Source organism: Pezoporus wallicus, unplaced genomic scaffold (genome assembly GCF_028554395.1).
Source record: "Pezoporus wallicus isolate ANWC-B61680 ecotype Strahan unplaced genomic scaffold, APGP_CSIRO_Pwel_v1 contig_13850, whole genome shotgun sequence".
NCBI classification, from domain to species: Eukaryota; Metazoa; Chordata; class Aves; order Psittaciformes; family Psittacidae; genus Pezoporus; species Pezoporus wallicus.
Window position 1 is genome coordinate 573465 of NW_026635243.1, and position 21530 is coordinate 594994.

The 21530-nt window shown below is 49.8% G+C and overlaps 2 protein-coding genes across 3 annotated transcripts in view; one reads left to right on the forward strand and one right to left on the reverse strand.

Annotated features, from left to right (window-relative positions):
- Nucleotides 1–1546: 1546 nt before the first annotated feature.
- Nucleotides 1547–14204, reverse strand: FOXN4 (forkhead box N4). Of its 2 annotated transcripts, none has more exons than XM_057412269.1 (9): nucleotides 13901–14204; nucleotides 5781–5944; nucleotides 4874–4989; nucleotides 4653–4775; nucleotides 4389–4516; nucleotides 4130–4226; nucleotides 3835–4042; nucleotides 2608–2991; nucleotides 1547–2086 (listed from the first exon to the last, which is right to left on the reverse strand). In XM_057412269.1, exons 1-9 carry the CDS (start codon nucleotides 13981–13983, stop codon nucleotides 1833–1835), a joined length of 1557 nt encoding a protein of 518 aa, XP_057268252.1. In that variant the 5' UTR covers nucleotides 13984–14204; the 3' UTR covers nucleotides 1547–1832. The 2 variants fall into 2 exon arrangements, with proteins under 2 accessions (XP_057268252.1, XP_057268241.1); XM_057412258.1 differs by having other exon boundaries at nucleotides 4653–4778.
- A 6254-nt stretch (nucleotides 14205–20458) lies between these two features.
- The window catches only part of MYO1H (myosin IH), a 37109-nt gene continuing 36037 nt past the window's right edge, over nucleotides 20459–21530 (forward strand). The window contains exon 1 of the mRNA XM_057412979.1: nucleotides 20459–20561. The gene's annotated coding sequence lies outside the window, so the exon portion shown is untranslated. The remainder of the gene's footprint in view (nucleotides 20562–21530) is intronic.

Consider the following 21530-nt stretch of genomic DNA (forward strand, 5'->3'; position numbering starts at 1 on the left):
GCTGGCAGGAAGAGCTCATATCCCACATACCTGTGAGCTCCTCCTCTCCTCTGGGATTTGAGCCAGGGGCAAACTCTCGGCTTGGGAATGGGGGGGGGGGGGGGGGAGCAGTGAAGCCTGGGGCAAGCTGCTCTTCCAGAGGGGAGCTCTCCCCTCCTTTTGCAGATGGGCACTATGACTCCCCTGTGAGTGGATGAGATGCTTTGCTCTGAACCCCCCCGCTCTTAGACTGCGGAGAAGCACCCGCTCCTCACCCCTAACTCCCGTGGAAGTGTCTCCTGGCTGCGTCGGATCTCCAATAGCCTTGGAATGGCTGATAACGGGGAGCGGCAGCGGGGCAGCGCCTTGCCTGCCCCCCGGCGCCGTGACAGCACCCACAGTCGAGGGCTGAGTGCTAAGAAACGTTTATTTAACACATGAAGAAGCGGCGCTGCCGCCGCTCACAGCAAAGGGTCGCTCGTGACAGTCAATGGGGACGCGGAGCATCCTTTGGAAGAGGTGCCTGGGGGCAAGATTCAGGCACAGGCGTTTTCCAGCCCCTGATCTTCGCAGTGAGGTTTCCGAGCTCCAGCGTCCTGCAGTGTGCGGTGAGGAGCCTGCGAGCGCATGGATGCAACCCCAGGACCCAGGCGTGTCTATGGGTGCACAGGAACAGAGGGAGCACGAGATGTGAGCATTGCTCCATGGTCACGGAGGTGTGAGTAGACTAAATGCTGAATTCCAACATCCATTAACTTTGTAGATTCTCAGGTGGCTCCTCATCCTTTGCCAGGGCTGTCACCAGGTATAAACCAGGGTTTGACAGTGTAAAAGCCTACATCAGCCTCAGCTGTACTAGGTTAATCAGGAGAGAGCGTTGTGAACAGTTACAATATTTGGTCTCTGAGTTATTCTTTATAACACTTGAGTTTCACAGTGTCCAAAGTGCTTCTTTCAAGGTAGCGTAACAACAGTGGCTGAACTCATTGCGTTGGAGCATGAATAACTTAGCGGGTGTAAAGCAGGGCACTGCAGCATTTGACAAACTTCCCATCACTTCTTTCCATAGCAATAAATATAAATAAATTTACAAAGAGGAGCACTGCCTAGCACGGAACAGACAGGAGCACGATGCACAGATCTAACCACTTCTAACCCCCTAAAACTCCCTAAAAACAGGCATCATTCCTAAAACCTACTTTAACAATTCAGTAGTTCCACTCCCTTCACAGGGAAGGGCTCTGCTTTTAATCCTACATAGAACAGTTCTTTGCTATGGGTTGGATTTTTCACTTCTTAGTATTTTTCCTCCTTTTTTCCTACCTCATAACAATAAATTAACAATAGTTAACGTCCAGAAAGCGTTAGTGGTGCAAGTGGCTCCAGAGCCTGGGTGGTCCTTGTTCAAGGGCAACAGTTATTTGGTCACTTTAGGAAAAGTGATGCAATGGTGCAGGATCAACCCTTTTTGGGCTCCAGCTTGGTGCTGCCCTGCCCGTTGGCTTGCTGGCTTCTGTGTAAGTGGTGCCCAAAAGCATCCATGTGTAAGTCCAGAGCCCAGTGTGTGCACCTTAACTGGGCTGGTTTTAACCTTTGTTACTTTCTAGTCTGAGGCCTTCCCCATCCTTTGGGAGAGCTCCCCAGTCCTGCAGCACCAGGGTCCATTCCCCTTCTTCAGCCTTCCAATGGGTGAAAGCTGTTCCAATAGTGACAGTTTGGTTTATCCTGGCATCCTGTGCTGTGTCCCAGGAAACAGCATCTGCAGGAGGAGCTCTCTTATTGCTTTCAGGTTGGATTTCAATGGCCGGGAGCAACCGGCCCCTGTGTTGGAGGTCCCCGGCACGGTGCAAAGCTCAGAGCAGAGCGATGGGTTTGTTGCCCTGGGGGTTCATGTACGGAGCTGCCGCTGCCACGTTGTCCAGCGCGGCGTAGGTGGTGTAAAGGCCGGTGACCTGCACGTCGGAGAAGGAGCGATCGCTGCCGCTGGAGGCAGGCGTGAGGCCGGGGGGGCCCAGGTCACAGTCTGAGAGGTGCAGCGGGGAGGTGCTGAAGGCAGCCAGGGTGTCGAGGCTGAAGCTGTCGTCTTTCATCTCCTCCCATATGTTCCCTGGGAAGCAGGAAAGTCTGGTCACAGCAACGCATCCAACCCACCCGGGCCCCCCGGGGAGGGCTCGGTCTGTAACATGAGGGCTTTGCCAGCTGCTTAGGACCGGCGCTGCTTGTGAGTGCTGCAGGTTGTAGTGCAAAGGCAGCAGCAACTGCGTTGGTCCCTCCCCCCCAGATCCTCTGGTTCCAGGAATGCAGGGCTCCCTGGGCAGCATCTACCCACCCTGTGCTGACCAGAAACCCAGGGGCCCTGCCAAGCTGGGGAAGTTCTTTTACAGAAGGGGAAAAGCAGAGCTCTGGATGCAGAGCAGCTGGATGTCCCTGCTCACCTCTACTGCAATGCCAGCCCTTGAACCATGAAGATAGGCTGCTGTCCCACCGAGCACAGGGCAGAAATGCACTGAGGACCAGGTAAGTCACACTGCAGCAGCCAGCACCGAGTTTTCAGCTCGGTTACACCCCTGGTTATATATTCAGGACATAAATCATGTCCTTCCCCACCCCAGCTTCCTCCTCCTGTACCTTGCAATGCAAAATCCATGATGCTTGGGTCAAGAGCATCCACCTCCGTGCTCATGTCCGCCGTCACGCTCAGGAAGTCCGGCGGCGCGCGCCCCATGGGGTGGTGTGGGAGAGGACTGTGGCTCCCATCAGGCAGGCTGTGGAGAGGAGGGCTCTGTGCGGGTGCTGGTGAGTCCGGGGAGATGCGAGGCTGGGGCTGGAGCTGGTGGTGCAGGGGCATGGACTGCAGCGAGAGCGTCATCAGCGGCTGCGGCTGCACCTGCGCCAGGGACATGCGGCCCTGGGCTGCTGCCATGCGGCTCAGGGCAGAGACCTCGGGCTCGGGCTGCTTGCTGGGCCGCCGGCAGCTCTCGGGTCTGTCGGTGATCAGCTTGTCCAGCTCCTCTGCACGAGCAGTGCCCGTTCCCGAGGGACAGAAGAGACAGTTTAACCCCTTTGCCCCAGCAGGGACCAGCCAAAGCATTTCACAAGCAAGCGCGACCCCATGCTCTTGCCATAGAACCGAATGGGCAGCATCTGTCACGCGTGAGACACGTGGCACAGGTACAGGCTTTGTGCAGGGAGCCCCTAAACTGAGCTAAAGAAGCGATCCCAAGTGACTTAGACCGGGCAACCAAGCCAACACCACTGACAGCTGACCTATAGAGGCAGAACCGAGCATCCTCAGCAGGGCTCCTGCTCAGAGGGATGCTCTGAATTTGGTTTGTATCTCAAATGAGATTTGTACGAGAGACTCCTGACAATTCCAATGGCACTTTTCGTTTAAGCAAAGCAGAAAGTGATTTATCCTTGATTAAAGGTAGGTTTTGCAGCAAAAACCTCCAGCTGATTTTGCCAATATTGAGCTCCTGAAAGCTGCATGTGTCTTTGTGAATGGGAAAGTCTTAGTGAAGGGTGAGTTTTGCAGAGGAGCAGGCAAAAACTGTGTTAAAAAGGGACATTATAACTGCTAACAGTGGAGGCAGCGTAACTGCTCGGGTGGTGCTGGGTCTGTTAGCACGGAGTGGGGGGAAGACAACCCATGGTGAAGGTGGGGAGTTACCTCCTCCTGCTGCTGGGTCTCACCTCAGGCCAGCAGGAATGAGTTCATTCAGCACAGAGCATGGGGACGTTTCCGCTGAGCAGAGGAGGAGGCTGCTGCAGGGCAGATTCACCCATCCCTGCCGAGCAGCCATTTGTCCCCTCTTGTCTCTCATACCCACAGCCAAACCCCACCATGAGCCCTACCTGGGTTAGCCATGCTCCTGTGAATAGCGGCCAGGTCCTTCCTCTTCCACTTCTGCATCTCCTCCTCCATCTTGTCGATCTTGGCTGGGTTGAGAGCCCACAGGCACCCTTTGCGGGAGGTGCCGCTCAGTTTGTTCTCCACCTTCTCAAAGCACTTGTTCAGGGACAGGTTGTGGCGCACGGAGTTCTTCCAGCCATCGGGGGCTGTCTGAAAGGGGCAGGAGGACGTGGGTGAAGTGAGGCAGGACCCGAGTACCGGGGAGGACCTGCCTCTGCCCTGGGGGTGCACGCGTACCTTGAAGTAGGGGAAGTGCTCCTTCATGAAGCTGTAGATCTCGCTCACTGGCAGGCTGCCTGTTTTGCTGTTCTTCAGTGCCATGGCGATCAAACAGCTAGAGGACAGAGAAATGCAGGAAAGAACAGAGTGCAGGCACTTAGCCGTCCTGCTGCCTTCTGGTCTAGCACCCTCAGCCCCGTCTCTTCAGGCACAAACAGCTGACCATGGGGTTACTGCTCACAAGCGCTCAAGAGCTATCCGAGAGCTCTCCACTCACCTGTATGAATAGATGGGCTTGGGGTAGTGCTTTGGGTGCAGCTCTTGGGCAGAGTGAGGAGCCAGGCGCGGCTGAGAGTAGTGGGGCTGAGTCCCATAGGATGTGCTGTAGATTGCTGCTGGGTTACACTGTGTGCAGAAGGAAAACATGGATGCAAAACGTCCATGGGTAGCTTTAGGGATGTTGGGTTAGTTTTGTTTTAAGGGTTCTAGATGTGATCTTGGGGGGTACCTCAAGACACAGACAACAAGCAAATCACAGTACCTGTTGTGTGCTCTGTGCTAGGGCAAACACTTGCTGTGAATGAGGAGGAGGAGGAGGAGGGAAGAGCTGTTGCTGGGTTTGTAAACCAGGAGAGGGCTGCCCACCTACAGCATACTGGCTCATCTGCTGAGATAAAGGCACCAGCTGTGTCAGTCTCAAAGTTACCAACGTCTTTGCTAAGAGAAGTGGGGCAACAATAAACCATCAAGGGCTGCTCTTACATTCGTGCCATGCGTTGAAATAGAGCTGAGGCCCAGGATTCCCTGTGGAAGGCTGGCCTGGACGTGGATCATTGCTCCAGGTGCTCCTGTCGAGTGCAGGTTGTTTGCCACAGGACCTGTTTTGGAGAAAGCAAAGGCAATGAATGCCTGCATGCAAGTGCACTTCAGAAAAGAGAGCTGCCATTTACCAGTAACTGCCTTTCACTTGGGCCCAGCTCAGCTCTGGAGTGGATAATCACAGCTTGCTGGCTTTCCATCCCCAAAGAACCCAGTGTTTCACAAATGGCCAAGGTGCCATCAGCTGCTCCTAAGGTTTGTTATGCAGGGAATGGGAGATGAATCTGTGTAAGAGTCCACAGTGCTGCTGCACACACGGGAGCTTGCAAAACAGAAAGCCCCCCGTATCCAGCACTATCTGTACCCCAGAAGGGGATACACTGAGCTCTCTCAGCTGACTGCCTCAGGGAACAAGGGTGTTTGCCTAAAGGATGCTCACAAGGCAAGGCAGGCGGTCAGTGTGTGAAGTAAACATGCTGTGTGTGAAGCAAACAAGTAGGGGGTCAACAAGTTACTCTGGATTTTAGCAGGGTTGAAACAAATGAGAAAGCCTGATTAGTTAATGTCCAAGCTGTGGAAATGTGAGTTCTGGTGCCCAAGTTCACACAACAAGGCACCAGCAGTTACACTGGGCAGGAATGCCACTTGGATCCTAAGGTCCCTGTTGTCACTGCCTCTTGGGATGAAGGAAAAAGATTGGGGATGCTCTTACCAGGCAACAACAGGCTCCAGGTCTGTTTGACAGGAAGCAAAATGTAATGCACTTAACAGGAAAGCTGGCCTGGAGGGGAGGAGGAGGGGGAAGCCGTGCCTGTTCAAAGAGCAGTCATTCAACACCCCGGCAGTTTACCTGTCTGTTGCAGCATCGCGTTCTGGGCACCGAGGCTAAAATCCATCCTCCCACTGGCCATCTGCTGTAACCGAGGGACATCAACAGATGTCAGCCACGACAAGGACTGCAAGTCACTGGGGAGCTCGTCCTCACTCAGCTGGGAGGGCTCGGGAGCCAGGAGCCTGCAGGACAGCAGGAGAGGTGAGCAGGGAGCCACGCTCCTGCATCGCTGCCCCGCTGGGAGCAGGGGTGCCCGGGGTACCAGAGCTCACGTTTCCAGCTGCTGCGGAAGCAGAACTTCACAGGACGAGCCTTTCATCGCTGCCATTCCCAGCTATGAGGTTACTGGTACTAAACAAGGAGCCACGAAGTGTGTGGAACAGTCATTAGGGAGGTTTTGGCATACTAAAGGCTCCAAGTGCAAAGCCAAGGACTGAATGCACACTCACCCCCACCCTGATGTTAGCAGTGCGACGATGGGAGGCTGCTTTTGGGTTAAAGCCCTGGGTTTGACCCATTCTGCATCCTCTATCTCATGCTTCTGACAGAGTGCATGGCCCAGAACTGAAATACAGAGATATGTTTAGAACACTCAATGATTCCTGTATGGCCAAAGCTCCCATTACAGAACTATTGTAAATGAAAGGCTAACCTACTTCGTAGGCGCCTTAGAACAGGTCAGGAAGTTATTACTAGATACCCACGGTAAACCCAAAGGGATCCAGGTCCAGGAAAACACTCAACTAACATAGAGAATAGCACAGTACAGGTGACTGCAGTTGATTTTGCTTCCAAAACAGAGGCTGTCAAGAGCCCTCCCGCAGATGTATGCTACTGACGGGTGCTGGGTGCCAAATGATGGCACAGGAGCCTTAAATAAATCTGGTCTCTTGCTGAAGCATCCTTTATGTTTTAGACTCCCCTAAATCGGCTCAAAAGAGCAGGGCAGAGTTCCAGTGCCTGCCTGCCCAGGGGCTTTCAGCCCCTCTATTCACGACCTCCAGAAACATGTATCCAAGCTCCCTGAGCCATTATCCAGGAGCTCTGGAAAGCAGAGGGTGATTTATTTGTTTGTTAAAAGAGTCTGAAAAGAAGAAAAAAGGGGGGGGGGGGAAGGCTCAAAACACACGACCAGGAGCCAAAACCTGGAATCCTGGCCAGAAACCACCTCCAAAGCTCTCTCCCAGCCTCCCCTGGTCCCTTTCTCCTACTGTAGTTACAGCACAATAATTAGCATTGCCATGGTTACCACTCTTCAGTTATTTGGTGAGGCCTGGGACTTACAGACAGAAGAAGCCCATCAGGTGACGGCATTCCCGGCGTGGAGATTGGCTGGATTGGAAGTAAACAGGAGCAGTAAAAGGTTTGAAAACTGGGCAGGCTCATGTGGTTTGCAACAGTTGGGCTCATTCATGGGGAGCCGATAACCCATTGTGCCGGCAGCAACCGCTGCCCGCCGGCACGTGGCCCCCATTGTTTTGGGGATTCTTGGTTAATTGTTCCCCCCCCCCCCCTTTTCTTCTCCTGCTCTTTCCAACCCTCCCATTAACGTGCCTGAATGGCAGGCGACACACAGCACGCATCCCGTGCCATCTGGCACCCCGGCCCCTGCCAGTGCTCCCAGGCACCGAAGCTCCTGCGACAAACAGCGGGGTCAGATGGGCGGTGAGGGTCAGCACACGCCTCCTGTCAGGCACTGAATCCACCACATGCCCTCGGCATGGGGTGAGCGCATCCGTCCCGCACTGCCGCCCTCTGCAGCCTCCCCCGGTTTAGCTTCTTGGGAGACGGCGGCTTTGCGCTCGTCCCGGTGCTCTTCCCAGAGGTGGGAATGAGTGGTGATGCTCCGGGCACAGCTGGATGCCATCGGAAGCTGCAGCTGCACCTCCCCTACTCGCCAGTGAGCATCTCGCAGCGGATCCCGCTCAGCATCCCCATGATGCCGACCTGCACTGCCAGCCCAAACAGGGACAAGGAAGGTGACTGGACTTTTAGGTGATATTAAGTTATTAGAAGCACAGAACCCCAGCCTGGTTTGGGCTGGAAGGGACCTTAAAGCTCCTTCAGCTCCAACCCCTGCCACGGGCAGGGACCCCTTCCACTGGAGCAGCTCGCTCCAAGCCCCTGTGTCCAACCTGGCCTTGAACACTGCCAGGGATGGGGCAGCCACAACTCCCTTGGCTTTAAACAGATGCCAAGATGCAATAATCTAACACCAGGACAAATGTGTGAGCCTTCTCTTCTTCCAAGACAAAGACATTTCCTTCCCTTTCCTACCTTAGCACATCTGAATTTGGGTTTACAGCATTTTTAAAACCACCTCTGGCTGCTCACTCCTTTTTATTTTGAATGGATTTGATTGTCAGAATAACTGTTTTCAGGAATAATGGAGAAAAAAAAAAAAGAGTCTGTTGAATCTGAATGAAATATTTCATGTTTAAGGATTATTCTTCAGGTTGTTTTCAAAACCAATGTTGAAATTTCATGTCTTAAAGAAGGTGAAACTGCTTAAAGTACGCCCAGAGGTTTTGCATGGCCAGGTATATGCTGCAGCATAAACCCAGTTTGTCTCCCAGTGCACAGCCTCAATGTGTGCCCTGCTTTTAGTGAAGGAATGCTAACCTAGCTGCCTCGGGACAGAGCTGTGCATACGAATACCTGACACTTGCATCTCATAGGGTTCAATGCCCTTGCCCTGTGCCAGGACAGCTGCAGACGGATCAGTAGAATAGGATCATAGAATGACAGTACATAGTACATGCTGTGATATCCCATGGACTCGGATTGTGCCTCCCTCCGCTGCCCTTTCTGTCTCACGTTCGAGGGCAAACTTCAGGAGTCAGAGCTCCTGCCTTTGGACGGGTGCTCACAGCCCCTGGCACAATGGGGCACTGTAGTCAAAGCAGCTCTTTCCTTTCAGAGCATGTAAATGAGACAAATAGCGATAGGCCGTAAGGAATGCACGCACCAAACCCCTCCCCAGCTGCACATTCCCCCGGGCTGCCTGGTGCATGGGCTGAGCCGGGGCAGACGAGGTGGCAGTGACCCCAAGGGCGCTGCAAGCCTGGTGTCCCGTATAGAGGTGTGATGAAATGATGCAGCTTGGGTTTTACCCCGCTCCTTTCAAACCCCTGCAGGAAACCACGCTTGTTTCCGTGTGCTTCTATCCTAGAAAGGCACCTGCAGAGGAAGAATCCACATGATGCTGAGGGTTTGAGCCCCAGTTCTCCTCTTCGCATCAGAGGATGTACCCCTGCGCTATGTTACAGGTATGATACTCAGTGGCAGCACGAGTCTTTGCTATCTGCTCCAGCACACACTACCCAAAATACCCATCCAATCCATTCCTGCCATTACCTTGTGGGACTCTGCAACTAACTTCAGGGCTGAATTGGGATCTGTATTCAGAGAGGCAGCTTTACCGTCTTTTCTTACATTGAGCTGTGCTGAGAGCTGGATCTAAGGTTCATCACCACTGTGAATGTGAACTATCCACTTCTACATCAGCAAACACCTTGGTATGGCAAATTTGTCACTGGAGACTACAGGGACTGTCTCATCAACAGCATCATAGGTTGACTATTTATATTTATCCATTACCATTGCAGCACTGACACCTGAGCTTTTGCCTGTGCTTAATACAACCGGCCAACAAGCAGGAGCAGATTAGGAGTGACACCTGAATAGGAAGAGTCCTAAGAAAACCTCTGCTTGAAGTGGTGATGAGCACCTGGTTTCTTTTGCCTGGGGTTACACAATGTCCTCAGATCACACACAGTGATTTCTCACACGTAAAACACCACAAGGAAAACGTGTGTTTTGTGACTCTCCAGCTGTCTCCATGGGGAGAAGCATTCCCTGTTTGACTGAAGGAGTCAACCTCGCCATCCCCTTCTGCTCTGCCTCTTCTCCCTATGCACTTCTCTTCCCATCTTCCTCCCGTGCAGGTGCTTTTACCCACTCCAGGGTCTGCCTCCTGCCTCTCTCCTCCCTGTGTCTGCACCAGCTCCTCTCCTGCTCCAGCCAGCAGCTCACCCTGCTTTTGGTCTTTAAGTCCTCTTTACCTTTTGAAGGCACAGCCAGCACACCTTTCTCTTCCCTTTCTTTAGGTTCTTTGAGTGATTTCTGGCCTGGCTGGGTTTGGCTTTGGCAAATGCAGCTGGGATGTGACTCTGCAAGCTGGTTTGCTATAAAAAACCCCAAATAAACCAATGAAAACATAAACCTGGGACTGACATCAACGTGAGCTTCTCCTCAGTGTGTTAAAGCGTAAAGCACCACCGGGATGTTTTCTATTAAAGGACCATTATCTACCTGGGAAGCTGCTTTTTCCTTTAACATTGCTTCAGCTGCTGTCTGTTAACACTGAGCTGATTCACCTGCCTGCAATTGCTGCAGCTCTTTACCCCAGTGTAAAGGGAATATAAACCACGCTACCCTTTGGGTTGCACTGTTGCAAGAACCCATCTCAAGTGCATTACTGGCTGCTGTGGTCATGCAGCAATTCTGCTTTCTGCACCGATGAGATTAAGATGGGTGAGATAAGAGCAGCGCTACAGGAGTGCTGAGGAGTTCCTTTTCTGTGTCCATGCTTTGAACGGGAGGTCAAGCCCTGCTCATGAGGTAAGATGTGAAATGGTGAGCCTGGGAAGCAAGACATTGCCTGGGTACAGACCTGTCCTGCCCATCTCTGCCTGCAGCTGCAGGACAGTCTGAGGAGCAAGAGCCACAATGTTTTATTAACAGTGCCCAGCACATTGCAGGAGCTGCATAGGGAACAGTTGAGTTAATCCACTTAAATCAATCCACAGTGGCCTGAGTTTGGCTGGGTCCTAGGAGGTTTCTCAAGTGTATTTAAAGGATGAAGCAGCTACTGTGGTGGAACAACTTGGACACACGGAGCCATGGTCCCAGTCAAACACGCATGGTGTCGGGGAATGGACCCTGGCATGCTCTTTGGGAGCAGTTATGGTTCTGTCAGTTATGCATTTGGAGCCTTTTGGCTGCAGGAATGTCCTTCAGGCAAACTCCCAGCCCCACTGGGGACAGAACCACTTAGGAGAGCTAAAATGTACCATGTGCCATGAGGATAAAGACTTCCTGCCTTTTTCACCACCATAATGCAGTCACATCCCTAATATATGAACTACAGCAGTTGCAATGTTTGTATCTTGCTTCTTAGTGTACGATTTTATGCTAAACTTTGCTATCATAATTATTACAATGAAAAACGAATCAGATTATCTGAAGAGCTAATGAACGCAGGCAGGTTTGTGAAGAACCAAAGGAACTGTTAAAATGGGGTAAAGGAGGATGTAATTTACTTATATGTTACATGGTTAATGACTGAGTAACACCTTCTGATCACAAAAGATAGCCATTTAAAAGTTAATTCCTGTTTAATAAGTATAGAAAGTGAGTTGCAAGGCCTTCAAAACACTGCGTAAGTCTTCTATGGACTGGAAATACATAGCAATATAAAAAGCATAGAGATGGGGTTCTTACACAAACTATTGAGCTGCAAAACTTGAAGTTAATTTATCTTGATCTAGGGTCAGCTTTACACCTGAAGTAATGTTATTTCTTCAAATAGAATTCTGCATTTTAGCTACTTCTTTCAAACTATAGATGCCACACTGTTACCTGAAGTGATGATTTGCTTCCTTAAATTCAGATTTTCCTATACGCCAAATAGTCAATAGCAAGTTGCTGTCTCCCTTCTAACGGCCTGTTTTTCAGGTTGTGATTTATTGTACAATATTGTACAATATTGTACACATGTAACTGTACCTAGTTTGGTAATGGGATGGTCCCCAAGACAAATAAGTACATTAAATCAGATTAGACTGTGAAAGGACAGAGTGCAGATTTCAATGAAAACTATTGCTTGAAGACCACAGTGTGTTACAGTTCTCTACTTTTATTCCCTAAAATGCAAAATGAAATCATTGGAAATATTTGTCACTACAACAAGCATGAAAATACTGAAGGCTGGGGTATTTACACTGGAATATGAAGTATTACTTGGCACTAGTAGTCAGGCAGTGGCAGCGCCATAAACCCATAGGTATCAGAGGAGGTACGATGGCTCTTAATCATTCCTGGACATCAGGATGTTTTGTATCCCACAGCTAGAAGAGATCTCAGTCTAAAATCATTTTACTGCAGTACAAATAGTCTCTGGACTTTTCATAGCAGTCTGATCCTCATTGCTACTCTAGGCGCTACATCAAATGTATTACAGATGCTTTGGATCCACGGAGTTCAAAGATCTGATAAAATCAGGGATTTTTTCTTTCCCTCATAGGTTTAAAAAATAAATAAAAATCACTAAAATCCCCTGCTTTCAAACTGTACCCATGAAAACCTCTTCCTATGAGCCCGTTTGATCCCCTGCTTACATGGCAGTGCTTTCCCTCCCTCTTCAGAGCTTCCTCCTGCACTCCTGCAGGAAAGCCTGGTCTCCTCCAAGTCCAACTGTCCCATTGAAAGATTCTGAGTGAGACAGAGCAGTATTCTGAGCACAGCCCCAGCCTCCCACTCACTAATTGGAGGCCATTCCCCATTTTGTGGAGCCTTGATGCTCCCCCATGGAGCACTCGGGATTGTGGGTTCCAGTCTTGGACTGTGGTGACAGCAGGAGAGTAAACAGAGCTGATAGAATTTGACAGGTCTATTCTTTCCTTAAAATCATTCAGTCCAAAAGATTTTCTTTTACATAATCCAAAGTGTTTTCTCATGAAGCAGGACAAATGCTGCTCTGCATTTATGGTGCACTTCAGATTTTATGCGTCTTTATCAGAATTCGCCACTATTAAATGAGGTCAAATCATTCATTTTAAAGCTGCGTTAAAGAAATCGCAAGTGTGGGGGGGGGAAGCTGGAGAGAACTGGGACCTTTCAGTGCAAAATGGTCAGCAGAGGATTGAAAGTCGGTTTTAAAAGCAGCTGACTTCTCAGGAAAAGAAGAAACTCTTGGAATCCTGTATTGGCAGCAAGCTAAATCCTGACTTTCCTCCCAAAAAGAGAGGTTTTTTTTTTTGTGCAGCTATGAGTTAAAGAATAGTTCTCTCCATAAAAAGGGTCTTTGTTAAAGTGGGACGTTCTTCAGGGCACTGAGGCTCCAGACTTGTATTTAAGCACCCAGAGCCTGTCTCCTACAGCCCCTTCATGAAATACTGCATCATTTCTTTACAAATATTGACACAGCCAACAGCAACGCCTGGAGCAAGCAGGGCTTTAGTAAACAGCAAAACAGGGCTCCGCAACCCGCGTGCCACAGCGGCTGCACACAGTATAACAGATCACTTGTTGAGCTGCGAGAGGCTGCGGGACAGGGTTTGCATCTCGAACAGAGGGAGGCTGATAGAAGAATACCTGCAGCGGAGCATGGGTATTCCCACCATGGGAATGGGTGAGAACCCCCCCAGGCTGGGAGGGGAGGTGATAATCTCTCATTCCTCACATTAAAGCAAGAAAATACAGTTGTTATTTTACTATGGGAGCTGGGCTCCGTTCTGCTCTTCTGTACTGGAACTTTCATCATGTGAGGAGTTGTAACCCAGGTTAACCCAGTGCGCTGTAATTCATGCACAACCACCCCGTGACTCCCAGCAACGCTTCCAAATGGTATCAGACACATAGGTACAGGTCAGTTATCAAACACAGCTCTGCTCCCACCCATCTTACAAGACACGTCAGTGCTTGTTTTAACAGAAAGCTCTTCTGGTGTCTATTACACTTGATTTGGTGACTGCTTCATAGCAATGCAAAACGGGATCTGAAAGGGAACGTCTCAGTAATTGTTAGTTGACAAGAATATCCCTCTCTGGCAACACTCGTACAGCTGAGAGAGTTTGCTGTGAGGTCAACCCAAGGCGCTGAAGGTGCGTTTATCCAACATAGTCTAGCGTCAGCACACTTTAAACAGGAATGCTTCTATACAAGTAATGCATTGTAACAGGTCAGCAGCTTAGAAATGCAATTCAGAGGGGAGAAAAAACGCAGTTAACTTTAAAAAGACAGGGGAGAAAAGTGGATTTCTGTGCGCTAAGGAAGTTTTTAGGAAATAATGGGGAAACAACATCAGTTCTCAGCGCCAGCACAGCGTGTATTGTTGAGATCGGTAAAAGCCTCACCTGTACTCCTGTGGAGGGTGGTGGTTTTGCCCTGAATTCCTAAGGATTCCTGACATTATGGACGGGATATCGCTCTCTATCATCTCCTTGGCACGGACAGGGAAGCCGCAGGAAGCTGTTCGGGCAGCAGTAGCTATCCAGCACTTCAGCAGCGGCGGGGGACCACGAATCGCAGCTGGAGCCCCGGGCTGTAGGGAAGGAAAGCCCAACTTCCATCCCCTTGCCCTGCAGGTGCACTGGGCTTATTTGGACCAGGCAATGCAGTGAAACGTTTTAGGGAAGGAGGAAGTATCCAAAGCTCCAAATGGGAACCTTGCCCCGATGGAGGGAGCAAGGGGGCTGTCGGGCCCGGAGCAGCGGGGTCAGCTGGGACCCCCGCACCCGGTCTGGGGGCTGCTCTAAAACACCCCAAAAGCGCTCGGGATGCGCAAGCCTCGGGGCTGCGCCGCGGTCCAGGCCGAGCCCGGGGACAGGGGAGCCCGGGAACCGAACCCGGCACCTCCGGACCATGCCCCGGGGCGCTCCCGAGCCCTCCGCAGCGGCCACCCCGGCGCATCCCCGCACCCCGCGCCCCGCGCCTTGCACCAACCTTCGGGCCGGGGCCCAGCCGGAGCTCCGCGCGGCGGAGCTGGCGGCCCTCTGAGGGGCACCGGGAGCTGCGAGGGGCCGGCGGCGGCGGCGCGGAGCCGCGGTGAGTCCCGGCGGGGCCGGGCTCCAGCCCGGGTTTAAATTTCCCTCTCAGGAGCTGTCCAGCCTGGAGCATGCGCGGCCGGGGCCGCCCGCGGGGTCAGGCCCGGGGCAGGGCCGGGGGAAGCGCCGCGGTCCCCGGGTCCCGCCCCGCCAGCGCCCGGGGGACCGGGCTGTGGGGAGGGAGGGCGAGCGGGGAGCGGTGGGGGGGTTCAAGGGGAAATAACGCCCAAAAGAGGGGAAAAAGCCCCAAAGAGCCCAACTTCGGGCAACTTTCCTGCGAGGGGGAGGGGACCCGCCCCGCGTTCAAACGGTTGGAGCGCGGGGGGAGCGCACGCGTGAGGGGGAGCGCGGCCGCCCCGGGGCGCGGAGCGGGGCGAGCGCCTCAGAGGGACCCCGGTGCCCGCTGCCCCGCGGGGAGGGGTGCGGAGGCAGCGCCCGGGCCCGCCTCTCCCCGCCCGCGTTCCCCGCCGCTGAGCCCGCCGGAGCCCGGGGCCGGCTCCTCCGCGGGAAGGCGCCCGGGAGCAGCCGCCTCCTTCAGGCGGGCCCGGCGGCGGGCGGGCGTGAGGAGAGGGGCAGAACATGGCGGCCCGGCGGGGAGCAGAGGGGTGAGGAGGAGACGGGTCCCGGGCCCAGAGAGCGGGCACCGCAGCCGGGGAGGGGAGGGCGGGCTGTGGGGCGGGCAGGGACAGGTGGGACCCAGGGTGGTGGGGCTGGGGGGGGGGGCAAGGTGTGTGGGGGGTGGATGTGGGCACCTCTGTTTAGGTAGGTGCATACGTAAAGTGTTTAATGGAAGAGTTCGCTCTGACCTTCATACTTGTGCTTCCTCTTTCACCAGAGGCTTCTTAAGCATGGTGTGCCCATCGGATAGCAAAGTCTGACAGCACAGGAGTGCGTTACAGGCAGCGTTACCCCCGAGTGCCCGAAGGACACGAGTGAAATGGCTCAGTGGAGGTCAGACCGGTGTCAGCGAGGGTCAGCCACAGGCTCTGCTGCCCTGGGCTCACCTGGGTTTTAAGACCAGATTTTCCTGCCTGTATGCCCGTCATCAGGACTGGCACCACCCTTATTTGTCATCAGAGGTGGCCTCTATAGAGGAGCAGTTTGAAATCCGTGATGGAAGCAGCTTATACGGACTCTGCATAGCAAGGCATAAGTACAGAAATCACAGAATCCCGGCCTGGTTTGGGTTGAAGGGACCTTAAAGCTCCTCCAGCTCCAGCCCCTGCCACGGGCAGGGACCCCTTCCACTGGAGCAGCTTGCTCCAAGCCCCTGTGTCCAACCTGGCCTTGAGCACTGGCAGGGATGGGGCAGCCACAGCTTCTCTGGGCACCCTGTGCCAGCGCCTCAGCACCCTTACAGGGAAGAGCTTCTGCCTAAGAGCTCATCTCAGTCTCCCCTCTGGCAGGTTAAAGCCATTCCCCTTGGCCTGTCCCTACAGGCCCTTGTCCAAAGCCCCTCTCCAGGTTTCTTTGAGCCCTTTTAGGTATTGGAAGGTTCCTCTAAGATCTCCCTGGAGCCTTCTGAAATGAAATCTAAATACATTCAATAAACTTTCAGAATGAAAACCCAAAAGACTTACAAGGAACCTATGTCCTTGAGCTTGACGGTTTACCGCACGAGAGAATGGAACGTGAAGACTGGGGAGATCTTCCACTCTTAATGAGAATCTGTTCACTTTGATGAACATCAAATCTCTCTCTGTTAATTACTGTCAATAGAAAGAATGATCAATACTTCTCAGCATCAAGGCTGAGCACATCTGGAGAACCAAAAGCAGAACAAAAGAAGTCATAGCAGTGCTCGTGCCTAAGCACAGAGTTTGCCCAGTTGCAAGTGTTCCCCTAGTTACAGCAATAGGTTTTGCTGGGTCTTGTAACTTACTCCAGGTTCATCTTACCATCTTACACTCGTTACATACTTACCTCGAAACTTCAAAAATGCCACTTTTTAAAGTGCATTCCTGGAGCTTAATATTTGCGGGGGGGGGGGGGGGGGGGGGCAAAGATAAAGCCAGCCAAGGCTTTGAGACCTGCATGGAATCTACTCGAGCCATTGTGTTGGACTTTCCGCTTGGCTGGTTTCCTTGTTGTAGCCCATTCAGGGCATGGATTCCCTTCTCTCAGTCAGGTGATTTGCATACCTCCTGCCTGGAGGGGCCAGATTATAACAGGTAAAGAGACCAAGGGTGGTTTATACCCATCCTGCTCACTGGGGGAGCTTAGACTGAAATGTCAAGGGATAAAGAGCTTAGCCTCTGGGGACACTTAGAAGAGTGCATAGCAATTGCAACAAGGGAAGTTCTAGTTCATTATTAGGAGGAAAGTCTTCCCAATGAGTGTATTCCACCGCTGCAGCGGGGCACAGAGGGGTGGTGGGTCTCTGCCCTTGGAGACACTTAGAATTTGGCTGCCCTCCACCTGCTTTGGGCACAGGTTTGGGGCAAGGACTTCTTGAAGTCCCTTCCAACCTAAATTACTCCGTGACTCCATAACAGGGACATGCAGTGTTCCTTGGGAAACATGCACATGGGTATCTGCAGGCTGGGTTTGGTGATTTGAGCAGAGCAAGTGGTGGAGTCTGCCAGTTACCAGCTAAAACACCCTTAAAATTGCCAAGCAGTTTTGAACAGAGTTTCCTCACTAAGCATTGCCTGAGAATTCACTGTGCGTGGTTTTGCTGTTGCTTCCATATATTTGGGGGGAATTCTTTGACTGTTCTGGGTTATGCGGGAAGCTGGAATCCAGGTAAGCTGCAAATCAAATATTGGACATACAGAGATTGACTGTAACCAATTCTTCTTGGTTTAGGTGTTTTCTCACCAGTTAACGTTACACTGGAGACATTCTGCTGTCCAAGGGAATAGCAGGAACAGGAATATCAGTATGTATTGTTTCTTACATGCATTAGCTAAGTTTCTTAAATTAAAATGTAATTTTATATTTATTATTATTTATCTTTTTAAATATTAATTTATAGGCTTGTCTAAGTGAAGGAATGGGACAAGTTCACGTGACACAGCTGAGGTTATTTTTATAGTGAATATTAGCAGAGAAATGTCTATTAGGTATTTGTATGCATCCAGTTTCTATGTAATTTATTTTGGTGGCCTGTAAAATCACATGTAGCTTTTAAGAGAACATAATGTTCAGCAATTAAATTCTCCCTTTCTTCGGAGTGACTAATTGGTAGCAAATAAATAATGCAATAAAACAACAGAGGCAAAAGAGGGATTTGCTTTATGAAGGCATTGGCTTTCTTGCATGTGAATTTCTCCTAAATGATCTCCAGTTTCTGTAGGCTATAATTTAAACTGCACTAACTTCCTTTGGGTGATGAACTGATTTCATTTCGCTGCCAGCTGAGGTCATCATAAAACAAGTTTGGTTTCTTTTCCACACTCTCAAGTGTGCTTTAGCAGACAAGGAGAAAAAAGCAAGGGAGACTTGAACCCTCAAAAGCAGAAATCTATGAGAACTCTGTGAAGACCTCAATGTTCCATCTATTTAGGGTGTAAAATCAGATTCTTCCCCCACCTCAGACCAGTTTGGTCTGGTACTTGTTTCTATGCAGAGCCCAGCATGGCTGGGAAGCAGCTTTGTATTTACTCATCAACTGTTCTGTTAAAGGACATGAGTGTGTCCTGACCCTGGATCTTATTCCTCACTTTGTAGTTTTCATCCTTTTTCTGCTGAGTATCTAAAATGTGTGGAGGAAATGATGATGTGAATTAAGATCAGTGCCCTCTCTTTAATGAAATGGGGGTTCTAAATGCAGGTAGCACTTCTTTAAAAGGAATTATTTCCTTGCACTCTTCAGTCCAGCTTTGTTTTATGTGACCGAGTGGATTCTTTAGCTCTTCCTTATTTACTCAGTGCCTTTGCAATTCATCCCTCAGTTCGCCTCAGTACAAGAGTGAAATATTCTATGTACATTTTAAACTGCAACTTCCTCATGCAATTCCTCAGTCCCTGAATGAGATGGGAAGTTACACCTCATCCCCTACAGTGCCCAGATTGTCTGTTTCTGTTTGTATTCTTCCCCTCAGAACCAAAAGGCAGCTGTTTTAATTACCCAAAGGTTCTTTTCCTGAGACATTTTGTGTTTGTATCTGAATGAAGCTCCTATGCAAGTGGATTCTGTACACCCCATTTTAACAGAGGGAACTTCACAGCTCCCTCCTCTCATCACAATGCAAAAGCTTTGACCGTTTCTTTTTCATTTTAGAATACTGTATCGTAACAAATTATCCTTAAAAATCATTTGGTGTGAAATTGCAGATTAATCCCATGGGGATGGGGGTTTAGTGCTCCACTGGCCACTTGGGAGCATACAGATGGTGAATCTGAGGTTTACAAAAGGCACAATCGCTGATTACATGCATGGATGTAACGGACAAAAAGGCTTTCCTCATGCTAAGGTACGGCAGAGACACTGGAGGTCCTAGTGCCTGGCTTGGGCAGGAAAAGCAACACTTTAAAATGCCTTTACTGCTGAAAAGTTTCATATTATGTATCCCAAACAAAGGCAGACTTGGTTTTCACTCCCTTTAGGATCCCACTTTCACTTTCTAAAGCAATTACTGCTTTTCTTAGCCTTTTTTTTTTTTTCTGTTATTGTTTTATTGCATCTTTAGGCAACAAACAAATGGTGATTTCTTTAGAAAGGGTTTGGCAGTTCCTGAGTATTTGTTCTTGTTCCTAGACCTAAGACCTGCTGTTCTCGTTTCAGGAGGGAGGAAGTTGTCTTGCTCAGTGTGAAGTGCTGGTAGTCTGGCATGGAAGAAATGAATCTTCATCCTCATGGAGATGAATTGCTGCACTGGATGGCCGTGAAGTTAAAGCTGCCACTGACCTACTCACTGATTTTAATGTGAAACTGTTCAATCTTAGGAACTGCAGTGTTACAGAATAATTGTGAAGTTCTGAAAACAACAAGTTGGGGGTATTTGCTCTGCTCACCTCAGCTGTTCCCGCTGTACTTGTAGGTGTCTTAGAATTTCTCTAAAATACTAAACAGAGCTATGCATTTTGTATGTGATTTCCTCTGTGGCTGAAACCATCTCACTACTGTACATTTGCAGAGTGCCTGGAAAAATGGGCCTGGGGCTTCTGTTACAGAGATAATACAGATGTTGTTAGAGGTGCTCTAAGATCTGGCAGAACCACAAAACCCAAAGGACACTCAAAGCCTGACAGTCTGTTTGTAATCAAGCCATTTAAACCTAAGTCTTGCCCAGTTTTATCTTTGTGAGTGGACTACAAGAATATTTTGCCTTAATACATGTCCGTTTGGGGGCAAAACATATGTTATAGATAGTGTAATTGTGCAGTGCTGTGGTTATTATACAAAATATCATGAAGTAAGTGTGTGACAAGAGAATTCTGGTTGGTTGGCATGTTTTCCACCACTTCAGATGTCCAACATAATTGCTCTTATCACAGGCTGTAGCAGATTTTAACCCTCAAAATCTCATTAAGGAGCAGTTTTAGTGTATTTTCATTTAGCCTCCAGGAAAATAACCACTTCCAGAAGTACCATGCCTAATACAGGAGTGTAGAAAAAGGAAAAGTGGGACTGAAGCTAAAATTGCTTCGTTGAACCATTCAGTTGCCTGTAGATCCAGACGTGTGTATGTGCCATGTGTGACAATTAGTATCAGGATGTGCAAAAGGTAATTATTCCCTTCTTAAAACCTGTAGGTGTAAAAGGTTGGAATAAAAACTTTTGTCACCCTGAATTTTTCATGCTAAATTTAGACAGTGAAGTTAGAGCAAATCCTTGACCTATGTAAGCATGGTAGTAATTCTTTTATTTTGCATTTTGGGGATAAAATGTATACTTTTAAAGTTCTCTTTTTTACAGATATAGAAGGAAATCCATCTGCTGGTCAGTGATGGAGATGATTTCCAATCGAGTTTGTCAACAGAAAGCAACTACTTCAGCAGAGCGTGCTGCAGACACAATTGTCAGGTTTGATCTCTTTATTGCTCTTTTGTAGACTGGGGGTTATTTACAGCTGAAGGACACTGCAGAGAATGGTGTGTAGGTCTCATTGTAGTAATGAGCTTTCCCTAAAGTAATGTTCCTGATTGTTTCCAGCAGATCTCCATGGGTTGTGTTGTGTGGATAACGTCAGTGAATGCTTTTGTCCATACCTGTGCTGACAGGAAGCTTTTCCTTTTTATAGATTTAAAAATAGGAAAGGAAAAAAGGTAAAACCTTACAGGCACCTACATTCAGCTTTGGGTAAATACACAACTTCTTATTATAGAAGCAATGTCGACTGCATAAGTACTTTGGGAAATTCATCTCTGGGGGGCTATTTATTGCCTCAGTTGGAGGCACAGCTGGATATTCAGCCCTTAAAAGACTAAATCATTTTAGTCCTTTTAGTTCACACAGTGATGGACATGTGGATCATAACTGATGGGTCCACCTTGCTTCCCAGCAAGGCTGCTGTATCATCCAACCTTGACAGAATGGAATGAAGTTTGCCCAGTATGTTACACCCTGAGCTGTGCAGAGACAGACACCATCTGAAGATCACAATCTGGCCACATGTAAACTGCTATTTCTTACATAGAAATACAGTGACAAGACAACAGCTAGAGAAAGGGCCATAGTCTAGGTTGGGGTTTTAAATGGTGCAGAACTCAAATCTCCTTGATCACATCAGGCTTATCAGCCAGGACTAGAAGCACTTGAATATTCTTCAGGGTTTCTGGAGAAAGACATTAATAACAAATAAACCATTTTTCTTAGTTTCTATTTCAGCAGCATCTTCAGCACATACACTGACACATTTTATCTTCAATAAAAAATCACACCCACAGGATGTCAGGGCAATGCTCCAAATGTGTAAAGACACTATGATAAAGGACTTTCACAAGCTGTGACAGGATGATTGATTTCCATTTTCCTCCTAGCTTCAGTAAATCT

What these genes read in the sequence shown, in the direction of transcription:
- FOXN4 (XM_057412258.1), bottom strand. Translation starts at nt 13,983, where the DNA reads ATGATAGAGAGCGATATCCCGTCCATAATGTCAGGAATCCTTAGGAAT. An exon ending in CACCCTCCACAGGAGTACAG is followed by an intron (nt 5,945 to 13,900) that starts GTGAGGCTTTTA and finishes GCTGTCCTGCAG; the next exon opens with GCTCCTGGCTCCCGAGCCCT. An exon ending in CAGGAGCATGGCTAACCCAG is followed by an intron (nt 2,992 to 3,834) that starts GTAGGGCTCATG and finishes CTGCTCGTGCAG; the next exon opens with AGGAGCTGGACAAGCTGATC.